The 27,544-nt window shown below is 55.5% G+C and overlaps 7 protein-coding genes across 7 annotated transcripts; 5 read left to right on the plus strand and 2 right to left on the minus strand.

The window, feature by feature from the left end:
* Positions 1-453: 453 nt before the first annotated feature.
* Positions 454-2,479, minus strand: LY79DRAFT_564050 (putative zinc finger in N-recognin-domain-containing protein). The gene is made up of 3 exons (XM_060558611.1): positions 2,189-2,479; positions 2,073-2,127; positions 454-2,010 (listed from the first exon to the last, which is right to left on the minus strand). The coding sequence occupies exons 1-3, from the start codon at positions 2,320-2,322 to the stop codon at positions 595-597; spliced, it is 1,605 nt and encodes a 534-aa protein (XP_060410668.1). The 5' UTR covers positions 2,323-2,479; the 3' UTR covers positions 454-594.
* A 184-nt stretch (positions 2,480-2,663) lies between these two features.
* On the plus strand, positions 2,664-5,798 carry LY79DRAFT_613616 (MCM2/3/5 family protein). Its single transcript, XM_060561966.1, has 3 exons — positions 2,664-2,781; positions 2,882-5,228; positions 5,285-5,798. The coding sequence occupies exons 1-3, from the start codon at positions 2,777-2,779 to the stop codon at positions 5,540-5,542; spliced, it is 2,610 nt and encodes an 869-aa protein (XP_060410669.1). The 5' UTR covers positions 2,664-2,776; the 3' UTR covers positions 5,543-5,798.
* Positions 5,799-7,599: 1,801 nt separating this feature from the next.
* LY79DRAFT_592823 (uncharacterized protein) lies at positions 7,600-10,540 on the plus strand (the record flags this gene model as incomplete). The annotated part of the gene is made up of 6 exons (XM_060561475.1): positions 7,600-8,053; positions 8,115-8,458; positions 8,511-8,814; positions 8,877-9,445; positions 9,503-9,763; positions 9,827-10,540. 6 exons carry the CDS (start codon positions 7,600-7,602, stop codon positions 10,538-10,540), a joined length of 2,646 nt encoding a protein of 881 aa, XP_060410670.1.
* Positions 10,541-13,390: 2,850 nt separating this feature from the next.
* On the plus strand, positions 13,391-14,021 carry LY79DRAFT_582475 (uncharacterized protein; the record flags this gene model as incomplete). Its single annotated transcript, XM_060560261.1, has 2 exons — positions 13,391-13,550; positions 13,732-14,021. The coding sequence occupies 2 exons, from the start codon at positions 13,391-13,393 to the stop codon at positions 14,019-14,021; spliced, it is 450 nt and encodes a 149-aa protein (XP_060410671.1).
* A 2,298-nt stretch (positions 14,022-16,319) lies between these two features.
* On the minus strand, positions 16,320-16,938 carry LY79DRAFT_341397 (uncharacterized protein). The gene is made up of 2 exons (XM_060552568.1): positions 16,866-16,938; positions 16,320-16,630 (listed from the first exon to the last, which is right to left on the minus strand). Exon 2 carries the CDS (start codon positions 16,602-16,604, stop codon positions 16,404-16,406), a length of 201 nt encoding a protein of 66 aa, XP_060410672.1. The 5' UTR covers positions 16,605-16,630; positions 16,866-16,938; the 3' UTR covers positions 16,320-16,403.
* Positions 16,939-20,171: 3,233 nt separating this feature from the next.
* Positions 20,172-21,592, plus strand: LY79DRAFT_522485 (sulfate transporter; the record flags this gene model as incomplete). Its single annotated transcript, XM_060555448.1, has 2 exons — positions 20,172-20,408; positions 20,471-21,592. The coding sequence occupies 2 exons, from the start codon at positions 20,172-20,174 to the stop codon at positions 21,590-21,592; spliced, it is 1,359 nt and encodes a 452-aa protein (XP_060410673.1).
* Positions 21,593-22,953: 1,361 nt separating this feature from the next.
* LY79DRAFT_564085 (fork head domain-containing protein) lies at positions 22,954-26,893 on the plus strand. Its single transcript, XM_060558612.1, has one exon. It carries the CDS (start codon positions 23,094-23,096, stop codon positions 26,490-26,492), a length of 3,399 nt encoding a protein of 1,132 aa, XP_060410674.1. The 5' UTR covers positions 22,954-23,093; the 3' UTR covers positions 26,493-26,893.
* Positions 26,894-27,544: the final 651 nt, after the last annotated feature.

Consider the following 27,544-nt stretch of genomic DNA (forward strand, 5'->3'; position numbering starts at 1 on the left):
TCCTTACGGCGTATTTATGTTCGCAGATTCACTGAACTGCAGAGCGGTCCCGGTGAGGCCATTCGAACTTGCAATCACGTCAGCAAAGTGTACCCAGGGTGCTAAACTCAGATCACCATCGCGATCCTATCAAGGTTGATGCGCTCTGAATAGTTTGGTACGAACTGCCCCCCCGTGAACTCAAAGAAACCCTTGCAACAGGTTCGGTTCCTCTTCAGCTGTGGAATTGGCGCCACCCTGGGACGCTTCCACGGCACCTGGACGGCTCTGACTGGAACAAGATTGCGAGGTAGACTAGAACCAGGATGTCTAGCCGTGGATGGCGCAGTTATGGATGGAGGGTATGGGTGCTTCAATGTGGATTTGCCTGCTCAGACGTCCAAACTTTTGTGCACAAATTCGAGTTGAGTTGGTCTTGGGCCTGGATCTCCACGTCATAGTGGACTTCAATGTCTTGAGACCAAAGAATCATCAATTTGTAGGGGCGTCGAACCCCAACCTTACTATCCCAACCTGACCAGCCGTAATATTGTACAGGCGCGTAAATCAATAGAGCATGCCCCAGGTTCTTGAGAAACAGGACTCCGTCCAGGTCTAGTATCCACTCTGCTCCCGGCGTTGGTCATCCTCATCATCCTTCGGACCATTGGCTGCCTCTCCAGCGTCCTTGATGGCCTGCTCGTCGCCTCTGAGCTTGGCAAAGTAAGACTTAATATCCTCTGCGCCGATCGCTTGGCCGCTCTCTGCAAATTGTTGGAAGAATGGCTTCAGCTGCTCCTTGAGGTGGTTGTACGCCATGACACCCTCGATTGCACGAACACGGTCAACGTTTCGTAGAGCACTCTCACCACGCTCAAGAAGACTGCCGCTGCCATTGGTCGACCCACCGTGCTCTGAGTTTGCGCCATCTGAAAGTGGTGGCTCGTACGTCTCCTCCTCCTCCAGCAGTTGCGGGTGGGGATCCAGGTTGCGGTAGCACGACGAGCAACGGCAGAAATTGTTACGGAAATCCTCTTTCATGAAGAGCGAGAACTCTCCCCGTGGCGGAGGTGGAAGTGCTGCCCACTTGCAAGTCGACACGGCTTCATTGGGCTCTTCCTTAGCCTTTGTAGCTCTGCTGTCAGGTCCGTCCTCCGATGGCTCGGAATCGCCCTTCAATCGCTTTACCTCCGGTTCAGCACCGTCGTCATCCGCCTTACGCTTCCTGGTGGTTTCTTCTGAGATTGAAACGCCTTCCTGCTTCTGACTTGAGAAGACTGCGGGCAAGAACCCCTTGGCACCGGCGTATTTCTTGATCCATGGATTGGCGTTGACACATTTGTAGCAGAGGAACGCCTCAAAGTCGTCTTCGCCTGGGAAGCCGGGTGGCATTGGCGGATCATCGTCGTCGTCTTCCTCCTCTTCCTTGGACCCAACAGCTGGCGCCGCCCCTACCGCCTCCGCCGGGCGCGCCTCTGAATCCTTCGAGATTGTCGGCAAATCTGCATCGTCTGTAATCTCACCCTTGGATTTGGGTTCCTTCTCCCTCTTCATGCCCTCGAACCAGTTGGGGCCTAGCCCAACCAAGCAGCCGGGGTGATACCAATCTTCGCCACAGCCACCAGTCTCAACCGTCCCCAAACCTAAGCACTGAAACATGGTGCCCTTTTGCTGGAATGGGTCGTAATCACACTCGCATGCACAGAACCGATTCCTAAAGTTCTGATTGTACTTGTTGTTCGCATCCGGTTCCTCCGAATGAACGCCGCCCTTGGTGTTGTTGACAGGGTTGATTCGCAGGCTACAGGGGCTTGTAGATGGATATCGCTTGGTGCCGCAATCGCATGTGAAGTTTCTCTTGGTGAAGATCTCAACGAGGGTATGTTCGCCGTGACACTGGACCGAGCATGCATAACAAACGCCTGCACTATCGTAGGCATCCTTCGGATTCGTAGGTGGCGGGTTGCAAGTCAAACAGGCGAAGACGCTCTGGCGAAGAGATCCGAGAATCTTGGTGCAGTTCTCGATGCTCTATATACAGTCAGATTGGACATTGGCTTAGTAGATGAAGTGTGCGTGCGGAGAGGACGAACGTAGGGAAGAGCTTCGCGCGCGTCGGCTTCCAGTTGCATCTGATCGCGGATGAATCTAGAGAAGCTAGAGTTAGCTTGAGAAAAAAACATTTGATGGTGTTGAAATTTCGGCGCACTCAGCAGCAGTTTGAGAGTCGTTGGATTTGTGCGACGAGAAGCTCTCGCTTCGCGCAGCCTTGGGCGCGCCAGTAGGAACAGCAACATCAACGTCGCCAGCCGCAGCGGGTGGCGGAGGGGGCTCCATTGACATTTTGGCAATGAATCAATCTGCGATGGGCTCGAAGGGTGAAAATGCGATTGCAAGATGTATTCCTGCTCGTTGGAGAAAACGGGCAGGGCAGGGAGATAAGAGGCCGTTGGACAAGACAGCAATCATCCCAGGTCTCTATAAGCATTGAGACGCCGCGTTGAGGAACGATACGTCAGATACGTACCGCAGCTTCAACCTTGTCCTGCAGCAGCTGCCCACAATTGCCCATTTACGCGTCGTCCATATTAGGAAAGGTGTCACTTTACGCGCTTACCCCTGACGCGGTTCCCCCTGGCGACGCGGATGGGTCCTCGTTCTAATTTCGCACTCCTGCCCCCTCCCATTTCAGCACCCCCTCTCCTTCACCATTTTTCGACGATTACGTCGCAAATATTAACATTCAACAAGAGGGCCGGTCTACCGCTGTACAGTGCCTCTTTGTCAAATCGCAATCATGAGGTAAAATTTCTGAAACCACTCCTCTGACCTTGAATCTGGTCGCTCCACACTGGAGTGTGTGAGGAGGAAAAAACAGGTGAATGCTGACTGTCAACTCCAGTTCTCCTCTTAGAAGCAACCCGAGTTCCGCCAACAGAGGGACACCCAATAGATCTAGTCGCAAGCGCGGTCGCACGAATGGCGACGATGGGTCGCCGGCTGTTCCGGGATCGAGTCCCATGCCATCGTCTCCCCCGGCACCTCTCATGGCGCATGGCGGTGACGATGATGAGGACATAGAGGACGAGGTCGAGATCCAGGACGATGATTTGGACGAAATGGATGAGATGGCCGAAGACGAGGTCGACCTTTTCAGAGAGGGTTTCGAGCAGGATTACAGAGCCAAGGAAGACGATGGATACGAAGGCATTGATATCGATGACGAGGGCGATTACGGCGACATGGATCTCGCTGAGAGGCGGAGGCTCGAGGCCCAGCTCAACCGCAGAGACAGAGAAGTTGCCCGTCGTCAAAGAATCCCCGCCGCTTTTCTTCCGGGCGAAGACGATGAAGGCGACATTGATCTTTCGGCTCAACCCCGACGCCGCCGCCACCATTACGATGAAGACCCCGACGAAGACATGGATGCCGATATTATGGACGAGGAGCTTTCTCTCGAGGCCCTGCAAGATGTCAAGGCCGCCAGTCTGACCGAATGGGTATCTCAGCCATTTGTTCAGCGAACCATCAAGAGAGAGTTCAAAGCTTTCTTGACAGAGTACACTGACGAGCATGGCTCTTCGGTCTATGGCAACCGTATCCGGACGCTTGGTGAGGTCAATTCCGAGTCTCTCGAGGTTTCTTACGAGCATCTCTCCACATCCAAGGCCATTCTGGCTTACTTCTTGGCCAACGCCCCGGCCGAGATGCTGAAGCTCTTCGACGAGGTGGCCATGGATGTTGTGCTCCTTCACTACCCCGACTACGAGCGCATCCATGCTGAGATCCACGTCCGCATTTTCGACCTTCCTGTCCACTACACCTTGAGACAGCTTCGTCAATCGCACCTGAACTGTTTGGTGCGTGTCAGTGGTGTCGTGACGAAGAGAACAGGCGTCTTCCCTCAGCTCAAGTATGTCAAGTTTGACTGCACCAAGTGCGGTATTACTCTCGGCCCTTTCCAACAGGAGTCCAACGTTGAAGTAAAGATTTCGTACTGCCAAGCCTGCCAGTCTCGGGGTCCCTTTACGCTCAACTCGGAGAAGACCGTATACCGCAACTACCAGAAGCTCACCCTTCAAGAGTCTCCTGGCACGGTCCCGGCCGGTCGCCTGCCTCGTCACAGGGATGTCATCCTTCTTTGGGACCTCATTGACAAGGCTAAGCCTGGTGAAGAAATCGAGGTAACTGGTGTTTACCGAAACAACTACGACGCTCAGTTGAACAACAGAAACGGCTTTCCCGTTTTCGCTACAATCCTCGAAGCAAACAACGTCATCAAGTCTCATGACCAGCTGGCAGGCTTCCGCATGACAGAAGAGGATGAGAACGAAATTCGCAAGCTTTCGAGAGAGCCCGGCATCATCGACAAGATCATCAACTCCATCGCTCCAAGTATTTACGGCCACACGGATATCAAGACGGCCGTTGCGCTGTCTTTGTTCGGCGGAGTTGCCAAGGTGGGACGCGGTTCTCATCAAGTCCGCGGTGACATCAACGTTCTGCTTCTGGGTGACCCTGGTACCGCCAAATCTCAAGTTCTCAAATATGTTGAAAAGACGGCTCATAGGGCCGTCTTTGCAACGGGCCAAGGTGCTAGTGCGGTTGGTTTGACAGCCAGTGTCCGACGAGACCCGCTGACCAGCGAATGGACTCTGGAAGGTGGTGCCTTGGTGCTGGCGGACAAGGGTACGTGCCTGATTGATGAGTTTGACAAGATGAACGACCAGGACCGAACATCTATCCACGAAGCCATGGAACAACAGACCATCTCCATCTCCAAGGCCGGTATTGTGACGACTCTCCAGGCTCGTTGCGGTATCATCGCGGCTGCCAACCCAATCGGTGGGCGGTACAACTCTACCATACCCTTTTCCGCCAACGTCGAACTCACCGAACCTATCCTTTCCCGTTTCGACATTCTATGCGTAGTCCGAGATACCGTTGAGCCCGAAGAGGATGAGCGCCTTGCTCGTTTTATTGTTGGCTCACACAGCCGCAGCCACCCTTCGCCATCACAGGCTGCGGAGGACTCGATGGAGGTCGAGCACGAGTCAGAGAACCGGGAAACACAAGCCGAGACTCAGAGAAAGGAGGGCGAAATTCCCCAAGAACTTCTCCGCAAGTACATTTTGTATGCGCGCGACCGTGTCAGTCCGAAGTTGTACAACATGGACGAGGACAAGGTTGCCCGTCTGTTTGCTGATATGAGAAGAGAGTCTCTGGCCACCGGAGCATACCCCATTACTGTAAGCCCCCCTTGTTTGAAACCCTAATGAGTTCAAAGGCACTAATTCAGCTTCAGGTGCGTCATCTTGAGGCCATCATCCGCATTAGTGAGGGCTTTGCGAAGATGAGACTCTCGGAGTACTGCAAAGCGGAGGATATTGACAGAGCCATTGCTGTGACAGTCGAGAGTTTTGTCGGCAGCCAAAAGGTTAGCTGCAAGAAGGCGTTGGCACGAGCTTTCGCAAAGTACACGTTAAACAAGCCGAAGGGAAACTGGCAAAGGAGGACCGGGGGCAGTCAGGCATCGAGACAAGCAGGCGTCATGCGAGCTTGATTTGATCAACCCATTTTGAGGATTGTGTTTTGCATTTTCACGATGGGGGTGGAACTTTGATGTACAGGCACAATAGGCCGACGGCGATCGGCGCAGAGGCGAAGCGCACATGTCCAGGATGGATAATTGATGGATGATATCAGGGTAATCCGAATAACGGCTACGTTTTTGTCATTGCAGTGGTTTTGTGAAGTATTTCGACGCTGGCGCGCATGGGTCAGTCGCTGGTCGTGCCATTGGCCATCTGTTGAGTGACATGCAATTTCTTTGATGCTACTTCATGATCAATCACCACCTGCCTTCACCACGACTGACGGGCACTGTACGATCTCGTGAAACCAACAGGTGGCGGTCAGTGGAATCAAGCGTCGAGGACCTGAGGCATCTTGATTCCACGTCTTTGAGCTAATCAGGGGCGAAAAAAAGGAGATGGCGAGTGATGGGGACTCGGATTGAGTAATCCATATGGACGTTCACTGCAGTAAGCAGTAATCTAGAAGAAGTATGACTTCTATTTCACAACAGCATCTATAGTTTCTCGTTTTCCCCTCCACACCCCTTCATTGTCACACTTGTATTGATACTTTGCAATCTGTTGGTGGGCGTTTGTATCCGGATCGCTGCAGTATTACAGGAGTTGCCTCGGAATTTGTGTCTCGGTCAAATTCCCAAGGAAAGTCTGAGATGGTAGTAATGATGCCTGGTTCTCGCTGCTAGGCAGATGAGTGTCTGTGGTCACGGAATCAATGATGACGGCGAACGGAATTTAACTACACAGAGCCTGGCAATGAACTCGTTATTGTTTGCATGGCACATGTTGTCTGGCAGAGTTCAACCAACCACGCAAAACAATCAATCGTCAATACATCCGCACCTGGGTTTAGGCCTCCATAGACTCATCAGCTTGCATGTTGTGGCAATTGTTCCCGCCGTTTCTTCTTGTTTAACTATTGCCCCCCCTCTCACATGCATCCATAAACAGATCTGGCCCAGGACTGAGAAGAGAAGAAGCTTCTTCTTCCCGTACCTTTCGGAGTTCCCGACGTTCACACCAGCAGGAGTTTGTTCTCGGCCTAGACAGTTCTCACCCGAAAAGGATTGACCACCAAGCAGACGCATAGTATTCTTTCTTGCTGTTTATCTTACCTACAACCTGAATCTCACAAACATCATATAGACTCATTTACCTCATGCAATTCCTCTTTTCTTGTGCCAAGTTTAGGCCTCCCTGTGCAACTGTTTGTCTGTCCGGATTCGGAAAGGCGCCCCTTTGATCTACATTTTACCTGCCGAAGGAAACGTAACCACGACCCAGTTACAAACGTCTTCAGATCTCGGCTCACAGGCTTGATCCTGCACTCCGTTTCCAATCTCATGTAAACAGTGCTGTCCCATTTGTTTGTTCTTGTCTACGTTTGTGTTACACACCCCCAAAGATATCCCGTCATGCTCGGCGCCATTGCGGATTCAACGACCGCTAGCGTGCACTTGCGTGCCTTCAAGAGGATATTCTTCATCCCTTAGCCTGCAGAGCATTCCTCAACTGACAACTGGTCCTGCTGACTACCCTTGCTTCCGGGATTGATCTGCAGATGGGTACACGGGCAAGTCACCCCTTAAGCAAGCTTCATTTTCCAAATGTCTGACGATGCTGCCATCCTTTGAGGCCCCGCACCCTCAAACAATGTCTCGTCGGATGATCAGTCTGCCATGTTTGCCCAATAGTCATTACACACCCTCCTTGATATCCCTGATACCCACTTCATTGATAGAAAGCCGTCGTGGCCGCGTCCCTTCTCCCCCTTACCCCGGTCGCTGAAGGGGGTAAAAGAACCTCACCTGTTCAACACAAACAACGCATGGCAAGTTCTTGCCCTCCGAAAAGTTCGTTTTCGTCGTCCTCTGACTCCCTACGACATGGTCATGAGCTGATGCTACCCGGCACCGGTGTCGACCTTGGAAAATCAAGTAGCGCCGCGCAAAACTAAACTACGCACGCAACAGAGACCTCGAACATTTGTCTAACAGGCCCTCTCTGAATCTCATTTAGGAGCATCATGAGCCGAATGCCCTTGGCACACGTCCCTGTCGGTGCTAAAAGCAGCTCTCCCACGACGCCTGGTTCCAATCGTGACCTCTTGATTACCCACGAGTCCGATTATACATCTCCACGAAGAGAAGAGGCGTGTGCCTGGCCGCTGAACTCGGATCACGACCTCGTATCACCGCTAGAGTCGACTCCACCATCGCCCAGTGTGTTGGGATCTGCAACACCAAAGTCCAAACACTCGATGGCCTGGGACGATCCACCAAGGTCTTCCGCTCCATGGCACGACGCCGAGGCCGAAGAGATGGGGGACCTGCGGCGCGCGGCGCCTAGCAAAGACGAAAGCCAACGCCACAGCATACCAATAGCAACGGGGAGTATGCCAAATCCACCGAGACCGGAAGGCGACTTTGTCGATGAGCCTGGTCGGATGGACGGCGATGAGATGCTGTACAAGAGATTCAGTGAGTTCTCCTACGTCGTTGTAACTTCACCGCAGTCAACACCTTCTAAAAGAAAACGCAGGCCGGCCGCCAACTTACTGTGACTCGCGAAACGATGTCCACAGAAAGAAGCACAATTGGCTCTCTCTGTCGATCCTGGCTCTGTCAATATACTCCACAGGCCTCAGCTGCCTCTGGTTCGTCGTGGCTATCGTTCAGCCGCGATGGGGACCGCAGATATCCTCAAGCGGCGGGATCCTCCCGTCGACGGCGTCCCTATTGTGTGCCATGTTTGCCAAGACGATTGAAATCTCATTCGTGACCGTCTTCGTGACCTTCATCGGCCAGGTCCTGACGCGCCGCGCTTTCGTAAAGAAGTCCAAAGGCATGACGTTAGCCGAAATGACGATGAGGAACTGGGTCATTGTGAGTTCAAGTATGCCTCTTTCTGGTATGGGGATGACCTGACTCGACAAAGCAACCAGGGTTCCTCATTACACACTCGGAGACGCTGCCTTACGCCGGGATGACGCTGCTCGGGGTGGTTTCTCTTGTCGCGACGATTGCGTCGACGTTCTACACGACCGCGTCCGATGCTTTGGTAGCCCCCAAGCTGAAATTCGGTGGCTGGGAGAGTAAAACGCTGAGCGGCTACGTTTTGGCCTCCTACGCAAATCCCCCCTTTGCTCGCGAGAGCTGCCAGACGCCACTGCGAGATAACGATCCCGCGGGCGTTGACACTGCTGGACGTGCTTGTCTCGAAGTGCAGTACGCAGGACAGTGTAAGCGGGTTTGCGGAGCGAGTGTGTCGTGTAAAGATAAGGCACTGATCGTCTCTCTCCAGCTTACCGGAATTTGATGTCCTTCATGGGCGACTGGGACGCCATCAACAGAAACGGCACGAGCGCCACCGTCGACATCTCGCACCGTCCCGTGGGAACGGCTCTTCTGTATGACAACACGACACTGACATCGGCATGGATAGAGGTCGAGTTTAGCAACACGGCCAAGAGCTTCGAGGATCACGGCAGGATAGTTAACAATGTCACTCTCGCGATGCCTCACCCAAGCGTGTACGACGCGGCCACGAACCCGGTGAACAAGATCCTCCAGCCGAACGACTTGTCTGGCGTGGGAGAGTACGCCATCAAGGCGAGCGTCGTATCCCCCGCGCTCAACGTCATGTGTGTCAACATGTCGCCGGATGAACTCGCGCCCTTGGTCTATACGGAATGGCCCATGGGCAAGATCAACTCCAATGACACGTTGGTCCCGGGCCAGAGGATTGGCCCGTTGGACTGGGAGCAATATGTGCCGGGGCTTTCGGAGACAGAGTGGCTCAACCGGACGTTAGCGGATAACATCTTTCGCTGGGGGGAGCAGTACAACCGACGACCTCCCGTGTTCCAGCTCGTGAGTGGCTCAAGCAAGAAATGCGGACAATGCGGGTGCTGACAGTTTACCTCCCAGTACCCCGCAGACTTCAACATGGTGACCAACACCACCGCTGCGAACGATGCTATCTATGTCCTGGCGAAATCGGCGTCCATCACAAACTATACCCTCTGGGAGATGCGTTCGTGGGTATCGCCGCTCTGCTCAACGCACTTCAACATCTCGGGCACCGCGGGGGCGCACATGCAAGCCCACTGCGATGATCCCGAGGACAAGGACAGCTACAACCACGTCCACCCAGAGGTCACGTTCTCAGTGCCCGTGGTTGATTGGAAGGTGAGGATCCATGCGTGACGGCATACACCTATACATGCGGACGCTCGCTGACCTTGGCCCCAGAACATTGCAGAGCAGTGGCGCCTGTCTATGGACATCAACGGCGGCGTCCAAAACAACAACGCCTCCAACGCCCGCATTCTCACGCAGTTTGTCCTTGGGGAACCGCATCTCAACCCCCTCCTCCCCTCCATGGCGGAAGCTCTGGCCGTCTACGCCTCCTCCACACTCATCATCGGCGGCCACGGCACGCCGTTTGAGCACTACTGGCGGCACGAGAAGACGCAGCTCGGCGCCCCCGGCGCTCTGGATCCATTCCGGGCCTCGATTCGCACGCAGGAGTACACCTCGGGCCACGTGGCGGAATGGCAAAAAGTGTTCTACCTGGTCCTCTTCCTCGTCGTGGTCATCAACACCGTCTGCCTCGCCTACTTCCTCGCGCGATCCGGGCTGGTCACCGACTTCACCGAGCCGCAGAACCTCTTCGCCCTGGCCGTCAACTCGCCGCCCAGCGAGCAGCTCAAGGGCAGCTGCGGCGGCGGACCGGTGAAGCGCGACCTCGTGGTGCCGTGGCGCGTGGCCTACGCGAGCGGCGCAAACCACTACTTCTTTGAAGAGGCGAGCGACCGGCCGTGGCGGGGCAAGTATGCCGGGCAGGACCTGTTGTCGGTAGATACGGCATACCGCGGGCGGCAGAGGAGCAGTTACGGCAGGCTGAGCACGAGTGGTTCGTGGATGCCACAAGCATGGCAAGCCAAACTGTCTAAGTTGCGTTAGTTGTGCGCCTTAGTCGCAGACTTCAACCAACCCGGTTCTTCAGCCAAGCATGAGCCGGGCGCTCAGGCCCTCCGAAGCCTCGATGTAAATAGTGATCAGTCTTCTCCATGTAGATATAGACGCCACCAGGGAGAGGAAAGCAAGCACAGCCGTTATGTCCCGGAGCAAACCTGCCCGCTGGCTGCCTGGATCGTACCGGGAGAAAATGGATACATTGGATGAGGGCAGAGAGCTGGAAGGTGTCGGTGTCAGTACCATCACATAAATGCTGGCCTCTTTTGATCGTAGAACGAGCGCAGCTCGTCCCCTCCGCATGCTCCAAAATACATCATGTGCCATACTTTATTTAGTTGGGCCATCGTGGGATACACCAGAACTGTTTGACCAGAACAGAACCATGTGCTTCACGTTGGCACTGTACCTTGAGATGATGATATCTGTGTAACGCCTGTCCAATACTGACCGTCTTTCCTGAAGCGAGCATAGCCTCCATCGTGTGGGACAACGTCTGGTGGTCAGCAAAAGGGGCCGGCTGTAAGGTTGGTCTAGATGGTGGGAGGTGGGCTCCGGTATTGGTTTTCTTTAGCTTGGGCCTCCACGATGGCCGGATTCAATTGGCAACGACACGCAGGTCGGGAAGGGATCTCGTGGCGTTTTGACCCGGAAACACGTGTGAATGTGCCCGGACGGCCATTTTCCTTTTTGGAGTTTCAATCGACACCGGCCGGTGGACTCAGGTGGCTGCACCCCGACGCAAATAAACTCACACACAGACACAGACCCTGTCAGGGACTGCATCGTCGGACGAAAGCATTGGGGACAGCGAGATAGCGTTGCGTGGTTCAAGTCGCGCAACCATCGTCGCAGCATTCATCAGTCAGTCAGTCAGTCGGTCTACTTCCATTGCCCGCCCATGCCCTGCAGTGTTAGTTAGGTATCGTGACTCGAGGCCGGCATCTTCCGGGCCTGTGCTCGCCCCCTCGCCGTCTTTTCGCAGGTCCTTGCACGAACCGAGGTCAAATCACTGCGGGAAGAAGAGTGTAAAAAAGATGAGAAGAGCTTGCGTTGTTGTCCACTAACAGAGGAGAGAAATGGGAAAAAAACGGCGGCATTAATGACACGCTCTCGGCCGGCATGGACAAGGTGGTTCCCGGCAACCAACGTGTTGGAGAAAAGGAGGCTGTGCAAGCGGTCCGGCAAACTTTGTTGCTTCATACGATGGATAGTTTAGATGGTTTGTACCTGTACCTAGTATACCTAGTAGGTATAGGTATCGCTTGCTATCTGCGCCCGAGGCGGACGTCCTCTTTGCCTCCTTACCTACCGATGTACCGGTAGTGGTCTGCCCGGCCTGGGGGACGGGTCATGTGGCCAAACTGGCACGATCCATCCCATCGTCTAAACATTGATCTGCTGCTGATGTCTTGACGTGTCTGGAATCGGAACGCCTTGCCGTCCACCCTTTCTCACTCCCTCATTTTGCTCCTCGGCGCCCGCACCGTCGACCTTCACACCAACTGCGCCGCTCATATTAGTATCCACTGTCTGTGTCACGCACGCAGAAGACGGACGGTCAGCTGTGGCTTGAAGCCTCTCCCGGTGCCCAGGGTCATTCAACCAACTCAAACACTGGTATCCCAATCCCTGAAGCCCTGAAGAGTTCCCCCTTCTCGAGCTCAAACTCAAATGGCTCATGCTCCGCACAGCAACCGCACGACCGCGACAACAATCGTAGAAGACACCATCTCGGCCAAGTCTCCCTGACGCTTGCGGCAGTATCTGCGCGGATCGTTCCAGCTGCTGGCCCCGTGTATTGGTGTACATTACATTGCTCTCTGGTTTGGGATTTTCCGGCCTCAACTGAGTTTTTCTCTTTTTTTTCTTCCTTTCTTCCTTTCTTCCTTTCTCTCTGTCACTCACTCACCAATCTTCCGCTCTTCTTCCTGTCCATCCTGTCGCCTCCTCTAATCGACCTCGGTTTCCATAACCTTGCAACCTCATCACATCTGTTCCTGGCTGTGGAACATCGTTTCTCTAATCTGATCCGCTTTGTCGGGCGTTGCATTCTGCATACTGCACGCGCAACGACATCAGGACCGCCGCCAAATCCCTCGCTTCGCCCCGGTCGACCCCAACACCTTCAACGGTGGTCTTGGCATTCTCGGCTCAAAACATTGGCATCCCATCTCGTTCCAGCCAGCCCGTTCGCCTCCAATCACGAGGGTGTGGGCGGTACTTACTCCCAGGCCCTTCCATTCCGCTTCGGATCAATCCGACACTCGATAGGATACAACAGCAAAAACAAAACAAAAAAAAAAAAGGAAAAGAAAAGGGGAAAAAAAAGAGAAGGAAGACAAGAGAAAAAGAAGAAAAAGAAAGGTCCAAACCTTGCTCACTTCATCAACCGTTCCCGGCCTGTCGCAGCCTGCGACGCAACACTTTTCCGCAAGCCGTCGTCCCGATAAAACAGAAGAAGAGAGAGAGAGTGGCGCAGAGACAGACATAACAACCCAGAAGACGCCGAGAACCGATCTAATCTCACATGCCACCTTCTTCCCGTCTCCCTAGCAGCCCTCTTTTTTCGTCTCCCTCGTTGTCGAGGAATGCAAACCCTCAGACTCTGGATTCGACATTCACGTCCTGACCCTCGCGATTGAAACCTCCCCGAAACTGACCGGGTGACGATATCAGCAACTGTGCAAAGGCCACGACGGAAACCCCGAAACCCAAGGACGAGGACGTTTTGAAGCGCGGGGAAGACGCCAAGGGTGTCGAGAGTGAAAGATCACCAAGACAGTGATAATGCGTATGTCCCCGAGCCGCATCCCCAGTATCGCATCCGAAGACCACATGCGTCTCGAGTTTCCATCAAAATCCCCTCTGGTCGGCAACCGCACAGGAATCATATGCTCACACCGCAGGACAGCCTATTACGCCAGAACCAAGGGCCGAACGCAGGAGATCCCTCCCGACGGCTCCCGATCACCGCTGCCGCCCCGGCCACCGCTCCGTGAGTGCCCGGCACCGACCTCTACCCACTTTCCTCCACCTTCCTAATCCTCTCATCCCCATCCCCGTCCGCCTTCACCCACTCGACTCTCCCCACGTACCCACCACACCATCCGACCCATTCTCTCTCTCTCTCTCCCCCCCCAGACCCTTAGCAGAACACCACTAACCAGGCCATCAAGTCTCGTCGCGCTCCCTGCCCGACCTGAGCGCCGACGTCCGCGCCGCCCTCGGGGCCCCCAAGCACGACGATGTCGCCTACCGTCACAGCGTCTGGACCCGCTGCCGGTGCTGCCGGCCCGGGCGCGGTCCTCTGGCGCTGCTGCGCCGCTTCGCCCTCGTCCCGCTCATCGACGCCCTGCAGTTCCTCGAGGAGGCGTCCGAATCCGTCTCGCCCATCATGCCCGCCCTGGTGGCCTCCATGTTCCTGCTGATCGCGCTGCCGCTGCTGATCGCCTGGGACTACCTGTGAGCCGACGCCGGGTGGTTCGCCGAGGCGGATGGAAGACCGTAATATCATCATTGTCATCATCATCACCATTATTATTATTATTATTGTTATTCGGGAGGGTGTTCCGGCATTGGTGTTTCGTCAGTGTGCACCGGAGGGCTCTATGAAAGGAAAAAACAAAAGGACCGAGGGGCGTTCCCGAATAGATTCAGATGGGTGCCATACCGACTGCCGCGATACCCTGTAGGCGACGGGGGTTTTCCCTTTTTTCTGCCTTTTTTCCATCATTTTTTATTTTCCCTACCACCACAGCGCAACAAACGAGCGAACATATCGCTCAATCAACACTAACAGCCCCCACTGGGCCCCCCCATACTGCTTTTGCATAGACGTGCTCGGCGGGGATAAATCAAAAAGTCGTGTTCGAAACTTCTTCTACCTCGTCCCCCCCTTCTCCCCAGCTCGGGACCCGTTGACACCATCTTGGATCCACGTCATGACCTCCATGGAACGGATCCTGCCGATTTCGCCACGAGCCGGTATAAGTGGACTGACCGACCTTCCCAACACGCCCATCCACGGCGCCACGCGAACCTATCCTTGACGTCGCACTCGTTCTTCCCTTTCTCCGTGTCCCTTTGCAGGACGACGAGACTCGGATACGGCGACAAAGAGAGAAAGAGAGAGAGAGAGAGAGAGAGAGAGAGAGAGCTTCTGGACTTTCTTGGGCCGCATGTCTCTTACATTATGGCCCGCAAAGCAAAGGATATACGCCGCCGACGGCCGGGGGAAAAAACCCACTTAGGCCCCTCCTCGGCCCCCGCCGCCTTCGCCACTCAACCGACCACTCGGCCGCGCCCAAATCGGCATCATTCACACGGCATCGCTCCAGCCATTTGACTTCTACGACGCAACCTCACATCTAATCCAACCACGCCTCTCCGGCTAGGGACTAGAAACGGACCACGGAGAAGCCATCCCGGCGTCCGCCCTTTCGTGAATTGGACAACCAGGTTCGGGCCCGTGTGCGTGCACGGTGCGGCGGGTGGGCGGGATCGCCGGGTCGCGCGCCGCTGGGAGGAAAAGGAGGGGGGGGCCCAGGGCTGATCCATGAAGCACGCCAACCTAAATTCACCGACCTCCCTTTGGCTTTTCCATTGACGGACTGAGGAAGAAAGTGTGGGAAACGCAGTCCTCGTCGGCGTTATGGATTTGGAGGAGGAGGAGGTTTCTTGGGGGGGCAAGTGACGTCTAGAAGAGTGGCGCGGCGGCTGCGTGATCCGGGTGTTTTACGTCTCACATCGGTTTACACGAGGCAACCATAATGCTCAGGAACAAGGGTGTAGAGCTTCGTCATCAATCACCCGGGCACATTGTATTCTAGTAGTCGACTGCATCACACAGGATAGACCCGGCCGGGTTGCTTTTGCTGGGTGAACTCGGGCTTGATAAGCCGCTCCGCACCATGTTTTTGTTCGTGTTTTGTTTTGTATTTCCAGACCATAAGACCATAAGGAAGCATGCGGCTGGAAGCGACACGACGTTATCTGCCAGAAACCTGGCGGCGCTCTTGGCCAGCAAAGTGACGACGCTTCGACGGAAGAGAGCCGGGGCCATGCAAGTCTGGCGTGGAAGAGGGGGGGGGGGGTCAAGTTCTGTTGCGCAACACCCGCGTGGGTGACAGCCAAGCTGCGACAGTGCCAAGCCTCCCTCGTAAAAGTCTCTTGAGGTTGATGCCGACTAGGCCGTAGGAAGGGTAGCTAGCTGGCAGCCATACCGTCTGGTGTCCTAGTTTAATTGCAGCTAGGGTGAAAAACAAAACAAACAACAGGACCACTGTTTCTTTGTTTTCTTTTTCTGTGTTATGCGACACATGTCCAGGAATGCCCGCGTTGCCAGGGGGGGCGGGGAAGTCGGGCAAATGAGGCGAACATCACGATACGGAATTGCGAGCGGGAACAACAACAATGGCAATGGTAAAGAGAGGTACGCTTTGTGCAACGTGAAATAGGTATCATTAAAGATTGGTGTAAAATGTGTTTGCGGCGTCGCGGTTGATATGTGACCGCTCCCACGTATTATCCGACTGGTCATCGTGCTTGTATGTATAGCCCGGGCGTTTCCTTCGTAACCGCGTCTCTCGTGAGACTCCAATCCTGCAGACGGTGACTTGGTTCGAGAATCGAAGGTCGGTGGTGATCCGTGATGGTGTAAATATGAACGATATCGACACATCAAGAGGCTGGCTCATTGGCATGCACCGGCCTGAGCCCTCCTCGTGCGTGAGTGGGTTGAGAGAGTGGTCCATCCCGACTTCAGAGCAGCGTCCAGTCTGAAGTCTTTCATTACTTTCGTCTGTTCTTTCTCATGCTCCCTGCTCCCGGGCGGGAAAGATGGTGGCGTTTAGACATGGGACTGGGTAGCTAGGCGCTTGGCCTTGCGGCGTGAGAGGCAGCGGGAAACACAAAGACCGGTGACGCCGCAGGCTACGATGAAGACGATGGCAAAGACGACAATGACACCGGCCTCTCGGGAGGCCCAGTTCTTGCGCTTCGCAAGCTGGTGAACAGCGTCGCGGGCGATGATGGAGTTGATGGCAGGCATTTTGAACGATATGAGTGCGAAGTCGGCTGGGGAAGAAGACTTGTCAGCGGGTAAGTTAAGAGGAGGAAAAGAAAATAGAAAGCATGACAGGCGAGTGAGTTAAGTATGAGAGAGAGCGAGTGGCCATGGCGACTGTCCACTACGGGCGGGCGTGGCGTCCCAAAGAGACCAGGCCAAGCAGGGTCAAGGGAAAACATGCCCATCAAGCGGGCGTGTGAGCTTGTCCATTTGAGGCATTTTATGGAGACGCCGGTCCGTCACCTTTAGGAAACCGAGCCTGGGGAGCTCGGTATCCATTATCATTACCGGGATATCCGGCGTTCGCATACAAATAGGAAGAAGCGAAGCTCGGCTGCTTTCCCTCACGGTTGCACCTCGCCGGTTTGGGCACTTTCTCGGCTGCGCCGAGTTTGGGAAGCACGACGGCGAAGACTCAGTCGAGAGGCCGGGGCAGTTGTCGCAGTGGTGGCTCGCACTTTCGGGGGATTGAGACATTGAGAGGGAACAAAATTACCTTTCCGATTAGGCCGCGAGTTCGGCGTCGAACGACAGAGTGAGGTGGGGAAGAGAAACCTGGTAAGTCGATCGCAGGGCGCTTAATGTCAGCGAGATTGAAACAAAAACCGGGGGTGGCTTGGCATCCGAAGCTCACGTTGACGTTGGGTTGAGGAACAAGAGAGGATGAGATTGACGGTCGTGGTTGATGAGTCGTCGAGCGTGTTGAAGGATGAGGAGAAGGAGAGGGAAAACACTGGAAGGAGTCGGTCGAGTGGAGTGACGAGAGGGCGGAGGTAGTGGTAAATAGCTGGTCAAATAGTCGGGCGATCACCAGGTGCGAGTGTGTCACTTGCTTTTGCCTGCTCTCCAACCCAAGTTGCTTCCTTTGCTCCATTGCGACCACACCTATACTTGTACATAGGTACCTACCTACCTGCTGGATGTAGCATCCGAAATACCAGGTGAGTAAGTACATACCTTCCGAGTGCCAATGCTACGTGCCACGTCCTGCGTGCCTACCTATACTGAATTACCTACACAACAGTATATACACTAGGTACACAACCGTCCACCGCAATTGCCCAGGACAGGAAGCCCTGGCGTGTACCCATACAGAGACCGCTACCTCGGCATGCATGAGGCCGTCTTAGCAAGCCATTGACAAGTCATGATCCGTAATGGCGAGGTGGGATCGGAGAGTGTGTTATGTCAGAGCAACGGCGCCAAGCGAGCAGGATAATAAAAAAGCTTGTCTCCATGGATGCCGGGAACACGGCAGGGTCAGAGGGCCTACCGCTGTGGAGAATCGGGTATGCGGGCCAGCCCACCTCCAAGAGACCTACTGTATCCGTACCTTAGTACGATGTACGTGTATACCACCCACCTACCTTAGCTTACCTACCCAGTAGCTAGTAGGTAAATGGACGTGTTTGTGCAAGCACACAGTTGAATCTTGGTCTCCCGGAAGGTCTCTTTTCCTTGCGCGAATTTCGGTCCCAGTTCGCGACACAACTCGTCCTCGACAATCAATCTACTGCCAACGCCCAATGCATACAAAGAAAGGATGGCACCATTGGATGACATGGGTGGATCTGACGAGGCCCAGAGCCGGGACGTGCACCGGGCCCCCCGGCACCCATTCTGCTGGTGGGGCTTGCAGGGCCACTGGTTCGTTTCCTTCGTCCAGGTCCGCTCTACCTCGTGGCAGTAAGGGGTATCGCTGGCCTTCTCATGTACCGATGACAATGACAACAACAACAAGAGACTTTCTGTTTTTTTTGCTAAGGCCTGATTTGTAGTAGCCTACATACCACACTAGGTAGGTACGCCCCTTCTGTCTACACATACGGATAGTCTGACGGGGAACGAATGATGGGGTTTTTGCGTAGTAATTCCATCGGCACCTACCTCACCGACCGGGCAACGGGGCTTATCTGTGCTGGCCTCGATCCTCGATTGGGCCTGCTGCTCTTGTTTCCCTGGATCCGTCGTCGGCCGGCGTCGCCTTCACCGATAGGTGTGTTGTCGGGAGATTTCTCGGTAACATCATGAGGAAAGCCGCTTTGCTCTAGGTAGGCAGGATGTCGCCTCCAACAGCACAAGCCTTGGCAGGCCATCTGCAGCATTGGCTTCGTTTCCACGATGGCAAGGCTCGACGCCCTGCCCCCGAGCTGCGCCCGGCCGAGCTGCTGCGGAGCGGTTGGCAACGAATTGGCGACCGACCTCTCTCTCCAACAAGAGAATAGACCAAAACCATGCTTGAACCAGTCATCTGACTGAGCCTCGGCCAAGCAAGAATGAAAATCACGGTGCGCAGCGATGCGGAGTTGGTCAATCCCAGCCAGGTAACTCTTGCTGCCCATCTAATGATGAATAAATGAACAAACCACCCTCCTATAATAGATGATTACAAGGCTTGCAGTCAGATAGAAGTCAATGGCGCCGCTCTCTTCTGTAACGCTCGCCATCGTTTCGGATCTCGCGCCCACCATCCTGATCAGTCATCCCCCGCCAGATTCCGCCCTGCCCTTGGCTCAAAACGGCGCCCCGTTCGCTGGCAACGTCACACCGGCAGCTTCTCTCGTGTCCATGGCCGACGCTCTGATTTGGTAGCGTAAAACCCTCATAGAAGAGCTCTCTAGCCTGGGGCGCTGTTGATTGTCGCTGTAAGCAACCTCAAAGCTCCACACGCGGCTCGCGAGTGAGACCATGGTGTGGGCCCATTGGGTGTCCATCCGTACAGTCCGAATCCCGTCGCCCGCCCGTTCCACCCCAGTTCGATTCTTTTTTCTTTTTTCTTTCCCCCCCCTTTTTCCTTTTCCTCTTCTTTCCTTCTTTCTCATTTGCTCCGAGCTTGTTCTAATGGGGGTTCCATCTAGTCAGGCGCTTGTTTCTCTGCTGAAATAATCGGCCCTGCAAATTAGCGTTTATGCCCACTGGCCCTCGCCCGCTTCGCTTCGAGAGCTCGCGGTTTGGTTGCCAGCCATCTCGGGTCATCATCTGGGCTCCATCCACGCTTCACTTTCCCGCCGACTTCGCCTTGCCTTATGCACATAATACGGATCCTACTGCCAAAGGGGTCGTTGGGGATGTTGAGAGGATGATCAGGTTCGCCCACGGTGGTTGTTCGCATTACGACCCGCCGTTGCTTATTCTATGACATGTTTTCTTAAGCCCCAACGCTCCATCTGCTTAGGTACCTTGGGTATTAACAACGGACCACCAAACGGCGGGGGCGCCTGCCGCCATCGGAGGTCGAGTGACCAATCACCATCGGCCTCGCCCCGGTCGAGGAGTTCCTTCCTCCGGTATCCAGTAGAATCGCCTCGGAACGCGGCTGCCTGACTGAAGGACAAGGTAGCGACAGTCTAGCCAGCCGCCAATGCCATCACGAGAGCGTTGTCACCCGCCAAAACACGGCCAATCCTGTGAGCTTTCCAGCCTTGATCACCGTTGATTAATTCCGGCCCTTCTTCACCTCTGCAGGCGGATCATTTCATGTCCCTTTTCTCCTTTTGTTCCTTGACGTCGAAGGACTCCTTTTCCCCGTGCCAGCGACTTCCCCGCACCATGACGGTTCTAAGTCATCTGAAACGAGTCCAAAGCCACAATGTCGTGACCCTTCGCCGGTCTCCCCTCGCCGAGATCTCTGGCGCTCTGGGCGACCTCGGCACTCTCTTGCCCTTGATGATTGCACTGGCGTTACAAGGCTCCATTTACCTGGACAGTACACTAGTGTTTTCCGGCATCTTCAATATCGTGACCGGCGTCGTATTCGGCATCCCGCTCCCTGTGCAGCCGATGAAGGTAAGCACCCATGTGGAACGCTGCTCTCTCTGGAAGTGAACATGCCAACCCAATAACCCTAGGCCATCGCCGCTGCCGCCATCTCACGCCCCGAGTACGGTGAGATTCAAACCGTCATGGCCGCCGGCCAGTGGGTCAGTCTGGCCGTCCTTGTCATGAGCCTTACCGGCCTGCTCCGCTGGGTCACTAGGAACGTTCCCGTCCCCGTCGTCAAGGGCATTCAGCTCGGCGCCGGCCTCTCCCTCGTCATGGCCGCCGGCTCCGGGCTGTTACGCGATCTGGAATGGACGTATCCCGTCGTCGACAACAGACTCTGGGCTCTGGCCGCCTTCATCGTGCTCATCTTCACCCAGAGGCTCCCGCGTTTCCCCTATGCGCTGTTCGTCTTCGTCCTGTCCCTCGTCTTCGCCTCCGTCGCCGCCGTGACGGGACAACATGACAACATCCACATCCTCCGCGTGCACGACCCCTGGGAGCCTCACGGGCTCCACTGGAACCTCAACTGGTTCACGTACAAGCCGCTGTCCATGGCCATCGGTCAGCTCCCGCTCACCACCCTCAACTCCGTCATCGCTGTCAGCGCCCTCGCCGCCGACCTGCTGCCAGATATGCCCACACCATCGGTGACCGCCGTGGGTACGAGCGTCGGCCTCATGAACCTCGTCGGCACGTGGTGGGGTGCCATGCCCGTGTGCCACGGCTCCGGTGGGCTCGCGGCGCAGTACCGTTTTGGGGCGCGCAGCGGCGCGAGCATCATCATGTTAGGCCTGCTCAAGCTCATCCTGGGCGTCGTCTTCGGCAACTCCCTCATCGACCTGCTAAAGCACTACCCCAAGAGCCTTCTGGGCGTTATGGTCATCGCCGCGGGCCTGGAGCTGGCCAAGGTCGGCCACAGTCTGAACCACGGCGCCTCGGACCTCTGGGAGAGCTCCGCAGGTAACGGGGGCGGCGGCGGAGGAGGCATCACGAGGAAGCATCGCACGCTGTCGGACGACGAGAGGACCGAGAGGTGGACGGTCATGCTGATGACTACGGCGGGCATTCTCGCGTTCCGGAATGACGCCATTGGCTTCGTCGCGGGCATGTTGTGTTTCTGGGCGTACCGGCTCTCGGACAGGACGCAGAAGTGGTGGGAGGGCAGGAGATCTCTTACTGGCGGCGAGACTGCGCCGCTCCTGAGATGAATGCGCCACGCCTCTGTTCTGGGAAGGTTCTCGACGAGTCGAGTGTCTGCCCTGATACCTGCGGGATTTGCGCAAAGAGTCGTCCATGAAATATATACAATGCATTCGGAACGTCTTTACCTGCTTCGCACCAGATATGTCGATTCATAGATCTTGGTCAAGAAGAGTACCCGATCGGGTCCTTGATTCTGCAAGATACTCTCTCTCTCTCTCTCTCTCTCTCTCTCTCTCTCTCTCTCTCTCTCTCTCTCTCTCTCTCTCTCTCTCTCTCTCTCTCTCTCTCTCTCTCTCTCTCCAGAGCGCTTCCTCAAGGGCACCTAAGAATTCATTACACGAGGGGAACCTCATGTAGGAAGGCATTCTCTATCAAGCCCCTCCTCAAGAGTAGCTGCTGTGACATGAAATATAGTTGTGCTCCGTTTGCTGCCGTTAACCTTTACACACGCTTGTTTGATAGGTTGTTTTATATGGCGGTAGTCTGGCCGGCTTTTCATATGCATCGGCTTGATGTTGGCGCATTCGACCGACACATACAATGAACAGAACAAGGGAGACTCAAAGTACCTTGGTAGCAATCTTACAGCCTCATATGAACGAACACTCTCGTACGTCAGATTTTGCACTGTCAGTGGCTGGCATCCCGCGGTAGAGCACGCGCAAGTGGGATGGCGGTATGGACATCGTTCTCCTTCACCGATAGGCCGTTCGCCATTGGGCCCTGACCGAGAGAAGTGGGAACCAAGGCAAGAAAGTTTGGGCGATCTACGCAGGGTGGCGTGCGCGACATTTATCCCATCCCTCTCCCGAGTCGACTAGAGGTGTTTCGGACCTTGACCGAGATGCATCGTGAACAGCCTCCCGCTCACCGCAAGACAACTGATCGAACCAGAGCGCCGGGTCCAGGTCTGAACCCATTGACAAGGACTGCGGAGGCGCATGAAGGGGCTCCATCACAGATGAGTCATCAATTTTCCATCAGGGTCGGGGGGTGGTGTTGTGGGAAGCTGCATGTGGCCAGTCGTTGCTTCCCCAATTGAATCGAATTGAATGGGTGTAGTAGTACCTAGGCAGGCGGCAGGTAGGCAGGCAAGGTCCCGGACGGAGAAAAAAGGGAGGCAGGGACGCAGAGAAGGGGGGAGGGAACGGGCAGAGAGAGGGTCAAGGGACAGGCTGGGTCGGTGTCGGTGTCTGGCTGGGCTGGGCCGGGCTGGCCGCTCGCTCCTCCTCCCAAAGGGAAAGAGAGACAGAAAAAGGTACCTGGGTACTTGCGCAGCGCGGGGAAAGGCTGGTCCATGATCCAGGTGAAGCCCACCGAGCGGCCAATCAGCGTCGCGACTTCCTCCGTCGACCTTGCAATCGCGGCAAGAATGACTTGTAATTTTTCTGGCATCTCTCGCATTGTTCGCAGCCTCATCAGGTCCAAACTTGTCGCGACTGACCAAAACGCCTCTCTTGGCTTGCCGACGGCGAAGGAGCTGGTCTGTCCGACTACAGAGCAGCGATGACTTCGTCCAACGCCGGCCAAAATGGCCTGGCGAACGTGCCGACCACGCCGCCGCCCAAGAGCAAGACGACGCCAACAACACCCGGCCGACCTGACTCCGACGACCACAACACGACAGAAACCGCGACCGCGACCGCGACCGCCGCCGCTGCCGATCAGCAACAGCCGCCGTCGCGTGCCGAAGCATTCGATACCGCTCAGCAATCTAACGACGACATGTCGAGCAAACGCCAGTCGACGCCGGGGCCAGCCGACACCGTTATGGCCGAAGCCGACGCAGACAGCGCTCCGCCTGCGACAATGTCGCACCCGGCCTCAGCAGCTCACATGGACGCCGGCCCCTTCGCCTCCTCCTCGTCCTTCCCACACACCCCAATTCCGAACATGGACCACGCCTACATGATGATGGCGCTCGCGCACATGGCCGGCAATCAAATGTCCAACCAGATGTCACCGCCCCCGACCGTCACGCCAGCTCAGGTTACCCTCCCCAGCACAATTGGCAACGGCAACGATCCTCTCGTCGCAAGCACACACAACCTCGCTGCCGCGACACAAGGCCTGGAATCCTTCGCCCGTATAGAATTCGCCGACAGTGTTTTCCAGATGACCACGTATGCCGTTATCATAGGCCGTGATCAAAAGGCTCTCATGCAAGCGAAGAGAGACGAAAAGTATCGCAAAAAGGCAGAAGAATACGAACGCGACGGACTGCCACCTCCAGAACCCTTCAATCAAAGGAAATTCAGCAAGTCGTACGTCAGCGAGGAAGGAGGCATGCTGGGTCCCGAATCCGATAGCGAAGGTGACGGTCGACCGGCCAAGCGTCGCAAGACGACCAGCACCGGGTCTTCGCAGAAGCAGCCGGAAGAAGACGAGGCAGACGAGAATTTCATCTCAAATCGCCAGTACGTCTCGCACACACCCGGCGCAGCAGCCGTCGATCTGGCTTCCTTACGGCCCTCTCCCCATCACGTTCCGTTTATCGGCATCCATTCGCCAGGACCTGACATAGCGAAAAAGACGAAGGCCATATCAAGGGAGCATTTGAAGATCCAGTTCAACAAGGAACAAGGGGTCTTCGAGGCCATCCCGCTCCATAAGAACGGTTTCTTCATTGACGATGTGCACCACAAGGAGGGTGTCGCCGTGCTGCGCAGTGGCGACCAACTACAAATCAAAGACGTCGATTTTCGCTTCGTCATCAACGGCGTGCCGGAAGGACGGACGGGCGCTGAAGAATATTTGGAGGAGGACAAACTTAAGAAGAAGCCTCCGACAGGCGGAAAGGAGATGAGCTTCGAGTTTGAGGCGTCACACGGCAACGGTCTGGATGACACAAGCGACTCGTCGCTCAGCTCGCCCGCACCTTCTGACGCAGGCCTGTCTGACATCGACATGGAAGGTGATGAAGCCGAAGGAGACGCTGAAGCCGAGGCAGAAGGTGAGGCCGAACGCGCAGAAGCAGAAGAAGCAGACGAGGCAGAGGCGGCCGAAGCTGAAGCGGTCGAGGCTGCAGCTGAGGCGGCCGAGGCAGCTGAAGCAGCAGAGGCTGATGCCGATGCCGATGCTGATGACGCTGATGCTGAGGGAGAAGCGCACCATGAGTATGGCGAGGGAGCAGAGAATATCCAACCAACCACTGAAGTCAAATCAGAGGAGCAAGAAATGGCGCATCTTTTGATGGGAGCAGGAGTACCGTTGGGCTACCCCAACAAGAAGCGAGGGCCTGGCAGGCCACCGAAGAACGGCTTCATGTCCAAGCGCGAGCAACGGCTGCTCAAAAAGGCACAGCAGGAGATGGCGAAGAAGACATTGCCACAGCCGCCTCCAGGAGAGCCTCCCATTAAGAGAAAGGTCGGGCGCCCACGGAAACATCCCTTACCGGAAGAAGGGGGCGATCGGCCAGAGAAGCGCAAGTATAAACCTCGGAAGCCCAAGGGCGAAGATGGCGCAGAAGGATCAGACGCCGAAAGGCGGGCCAAGGAGAAGAAGGACAAGAAGGTCCGGCCCAAGTCGCCGCCCCTGGAACTCAAGATCGAGGATTACACCGAGGAACAGCTGCAGAAGCCAAACAAGAACTATGGAGTACTCATCGACGAGACGCTCACTGCAGCAGGGCCCGATGGCCTCACGCTCAAACAGATTTACAAACGGATTACTCAAAGATACCCCTGGTTCTACTTCCATACAGAGACCAAGGGCTGGGAATCCAGTGTACGGCACAACCTCATTGGGAACGAGGCCTTCAAGAAGGACGACACGACAGGCTTGTGGTCGAGAGTGCCCGGCGTCGAGCTCGATGCCGGCAAGAAACGCAAGGCCTCCTCGCCAGATCGATCCGTGAGTGCGGGCTACGGTCACTACAACCACCCGATGTACACTCAGTACGCCCAGCAGCAGCAAGGCCATATGCCTCCTGGCTACCAACACCTGCCGCACAATTACCACGCGCAAGCCTACGCCGGGCAACAAGCGCAAGCAGTAGCGAGAACGCCCCAGTACTCGCCACCAGGCGCGACGCCGACCCCTGGTCAGCCTGCGCCACCAGTGGCCTCCCAACCAGTTGCGCCAGCAACGCTCCCTGGCTACGGGGTTGCTGCCGCCATTGCTCGGCCTCAAGGCGTCGCAGGACAGCCGTCTACCTACAGTTCACCATATGCGCCAAGACCGCCTCCTACTCACCCGGCCGTCAAGACCGAAGACGGCGCCGCCGCCTCGGCATCAGCACCGCCGCCAACATCACAACCTGCTCCGGCCGCCACCCCTGGAGCACGAACACCACAGATACCCGCTGCTGCACCACAGCAAGCCCGACCTACCCCCACACCGCCAGCGCAAGCCGAACCCCGCCATGTCATTCAGCCCAGGCTGTTATCCGCTGTCAATGGCCTGAAGAACGGCCTCATTGAAAACCTAAAGAAGGCCAAGAACCCCAAGGCCGAAGCCATCGTCATGTCCGCCCTCAACCGCTGTCTGGGGCTCAAGAGCACGGCCACAGAAAACCAGACGATGGAGGATATCTGCATGAAGGGCATACAGAAGCTCTTGGACGGCTTCTCTACGCGAAGCAATACACCCGGCTCGGGAGGCACGCCAACTCCGACTGGGCCCAGTAACATTTTTGACCCCAAGGTCTTCAACGCGCTGGTCGGCTTCAAGAATGTCTCGTCGAACGCCCTCAAGGTCAGGATTGGCGAGGGCAAAGCCGAAGCAGTCACTCTGTCTGCCATTGACCGGGTACTGGGCCTGGCAGACGCGAGCATCGTGCCGCCACCCGCGGAGGCCAGCTCATCGGGATCGCCAGCGGCGGGCTTTGACGGGATCGAGTCGCATTTGATGAACTCGGTGAAGCAACTCTTGCTGGGTCTCAACCAGAAGTTACACGGAACATAGATTACCGCACATGGCATTATTATGCATGGGCAAAAAAGGCGAAGAGGAACAAAAAATGATACATCTTAGCCAGCGTTCGCTCTGATGGCGCTTAGCGCTCTAATGAGGAAGGTACTGGTTGATTTCGGGAAGGATATGATGATGAACCAGCGAAAAAAGCAGTGTGTCTACTACCCGTTCTCGTTTGGCACCTAAGAATACAAAAACTCATTTTCAGACACGTTTGAGTGATGAGGAATGTGGTCTAGATTGGTATTCAATGTGTCTCACTTCACTAGGACATGGCTATTACACGCGAGCGCCTCGGCGGCCGTCAAAGAGGACGAAAAGGAGGACGTAGACGTATGCTGAAGCTGTCTTCGATTTACCAAGCCTCCCCATCAGAAATAGATGTGAGCCGGAGCTTTGCTGCTTTTTGAACCGAGCCGGCCACCCTTCATCCGTCCTTCCGAGATAAACGTATAGGCGCCCGCGAGTGTCAGCTGCGGAAGCTACAGCCAATCTGGGGTTAACACTTGTTACAATCGAGACGTAGCTGCGGGTGCTAGAAATGCTCGGGAGATGAGCATGAAATCGTCTCGGTGATCATTGACCCTACTTGCCCCGCAAGATTACAGAGATATCTTCAAGAAAGGCGATACTTGCGGCAGTAGACCTTATACCTCACCACGCTGGCTTTTCTGTCTTCCCAATTCCCAACAAGACATCACTACTAACTACCACCCTAATGTCTAGGCTGAGGGCTAAATGCACGTATCGCCACTGACCGCGCCAAGGACAGAGTTTTTTTTGCCGCTGGCGATGCAGTAGCTGAGGCAAAAGAGGACCTCGCCCGAGCTAAAGAGACTGTCTAGCGGGCGATTTACTGCCATGACGTCGAAGATGTTGCACTCATGGTGTCAAGACGCAACCAGGGTGGATTTGGTGCTCAATAACTTGTGAACAACCCGTTTTCTCTGGGCCCATCTCTTTATTGACTTCGTCCCAGACTCAACCCAGCCAGGCTCATTGTAACAGGCAGATAAGATGCCAGGTGTCGTCGAATATGACGA

This window comes from Colletotrichum navitas (genome assembly GCF_030913465.1).
Source record: "Colletotrichum navitas strain CBS 125086 chromosome Unknown LY79scaffold_65, whole genome shotgun sequence".
Lineage (NCBI taxonomy): Eukaryota > Fungi > Ascomycota > Sordariomycetes > Glomerellales > Glomerellaceae > Colletotrichum > Colletotrichum navitas.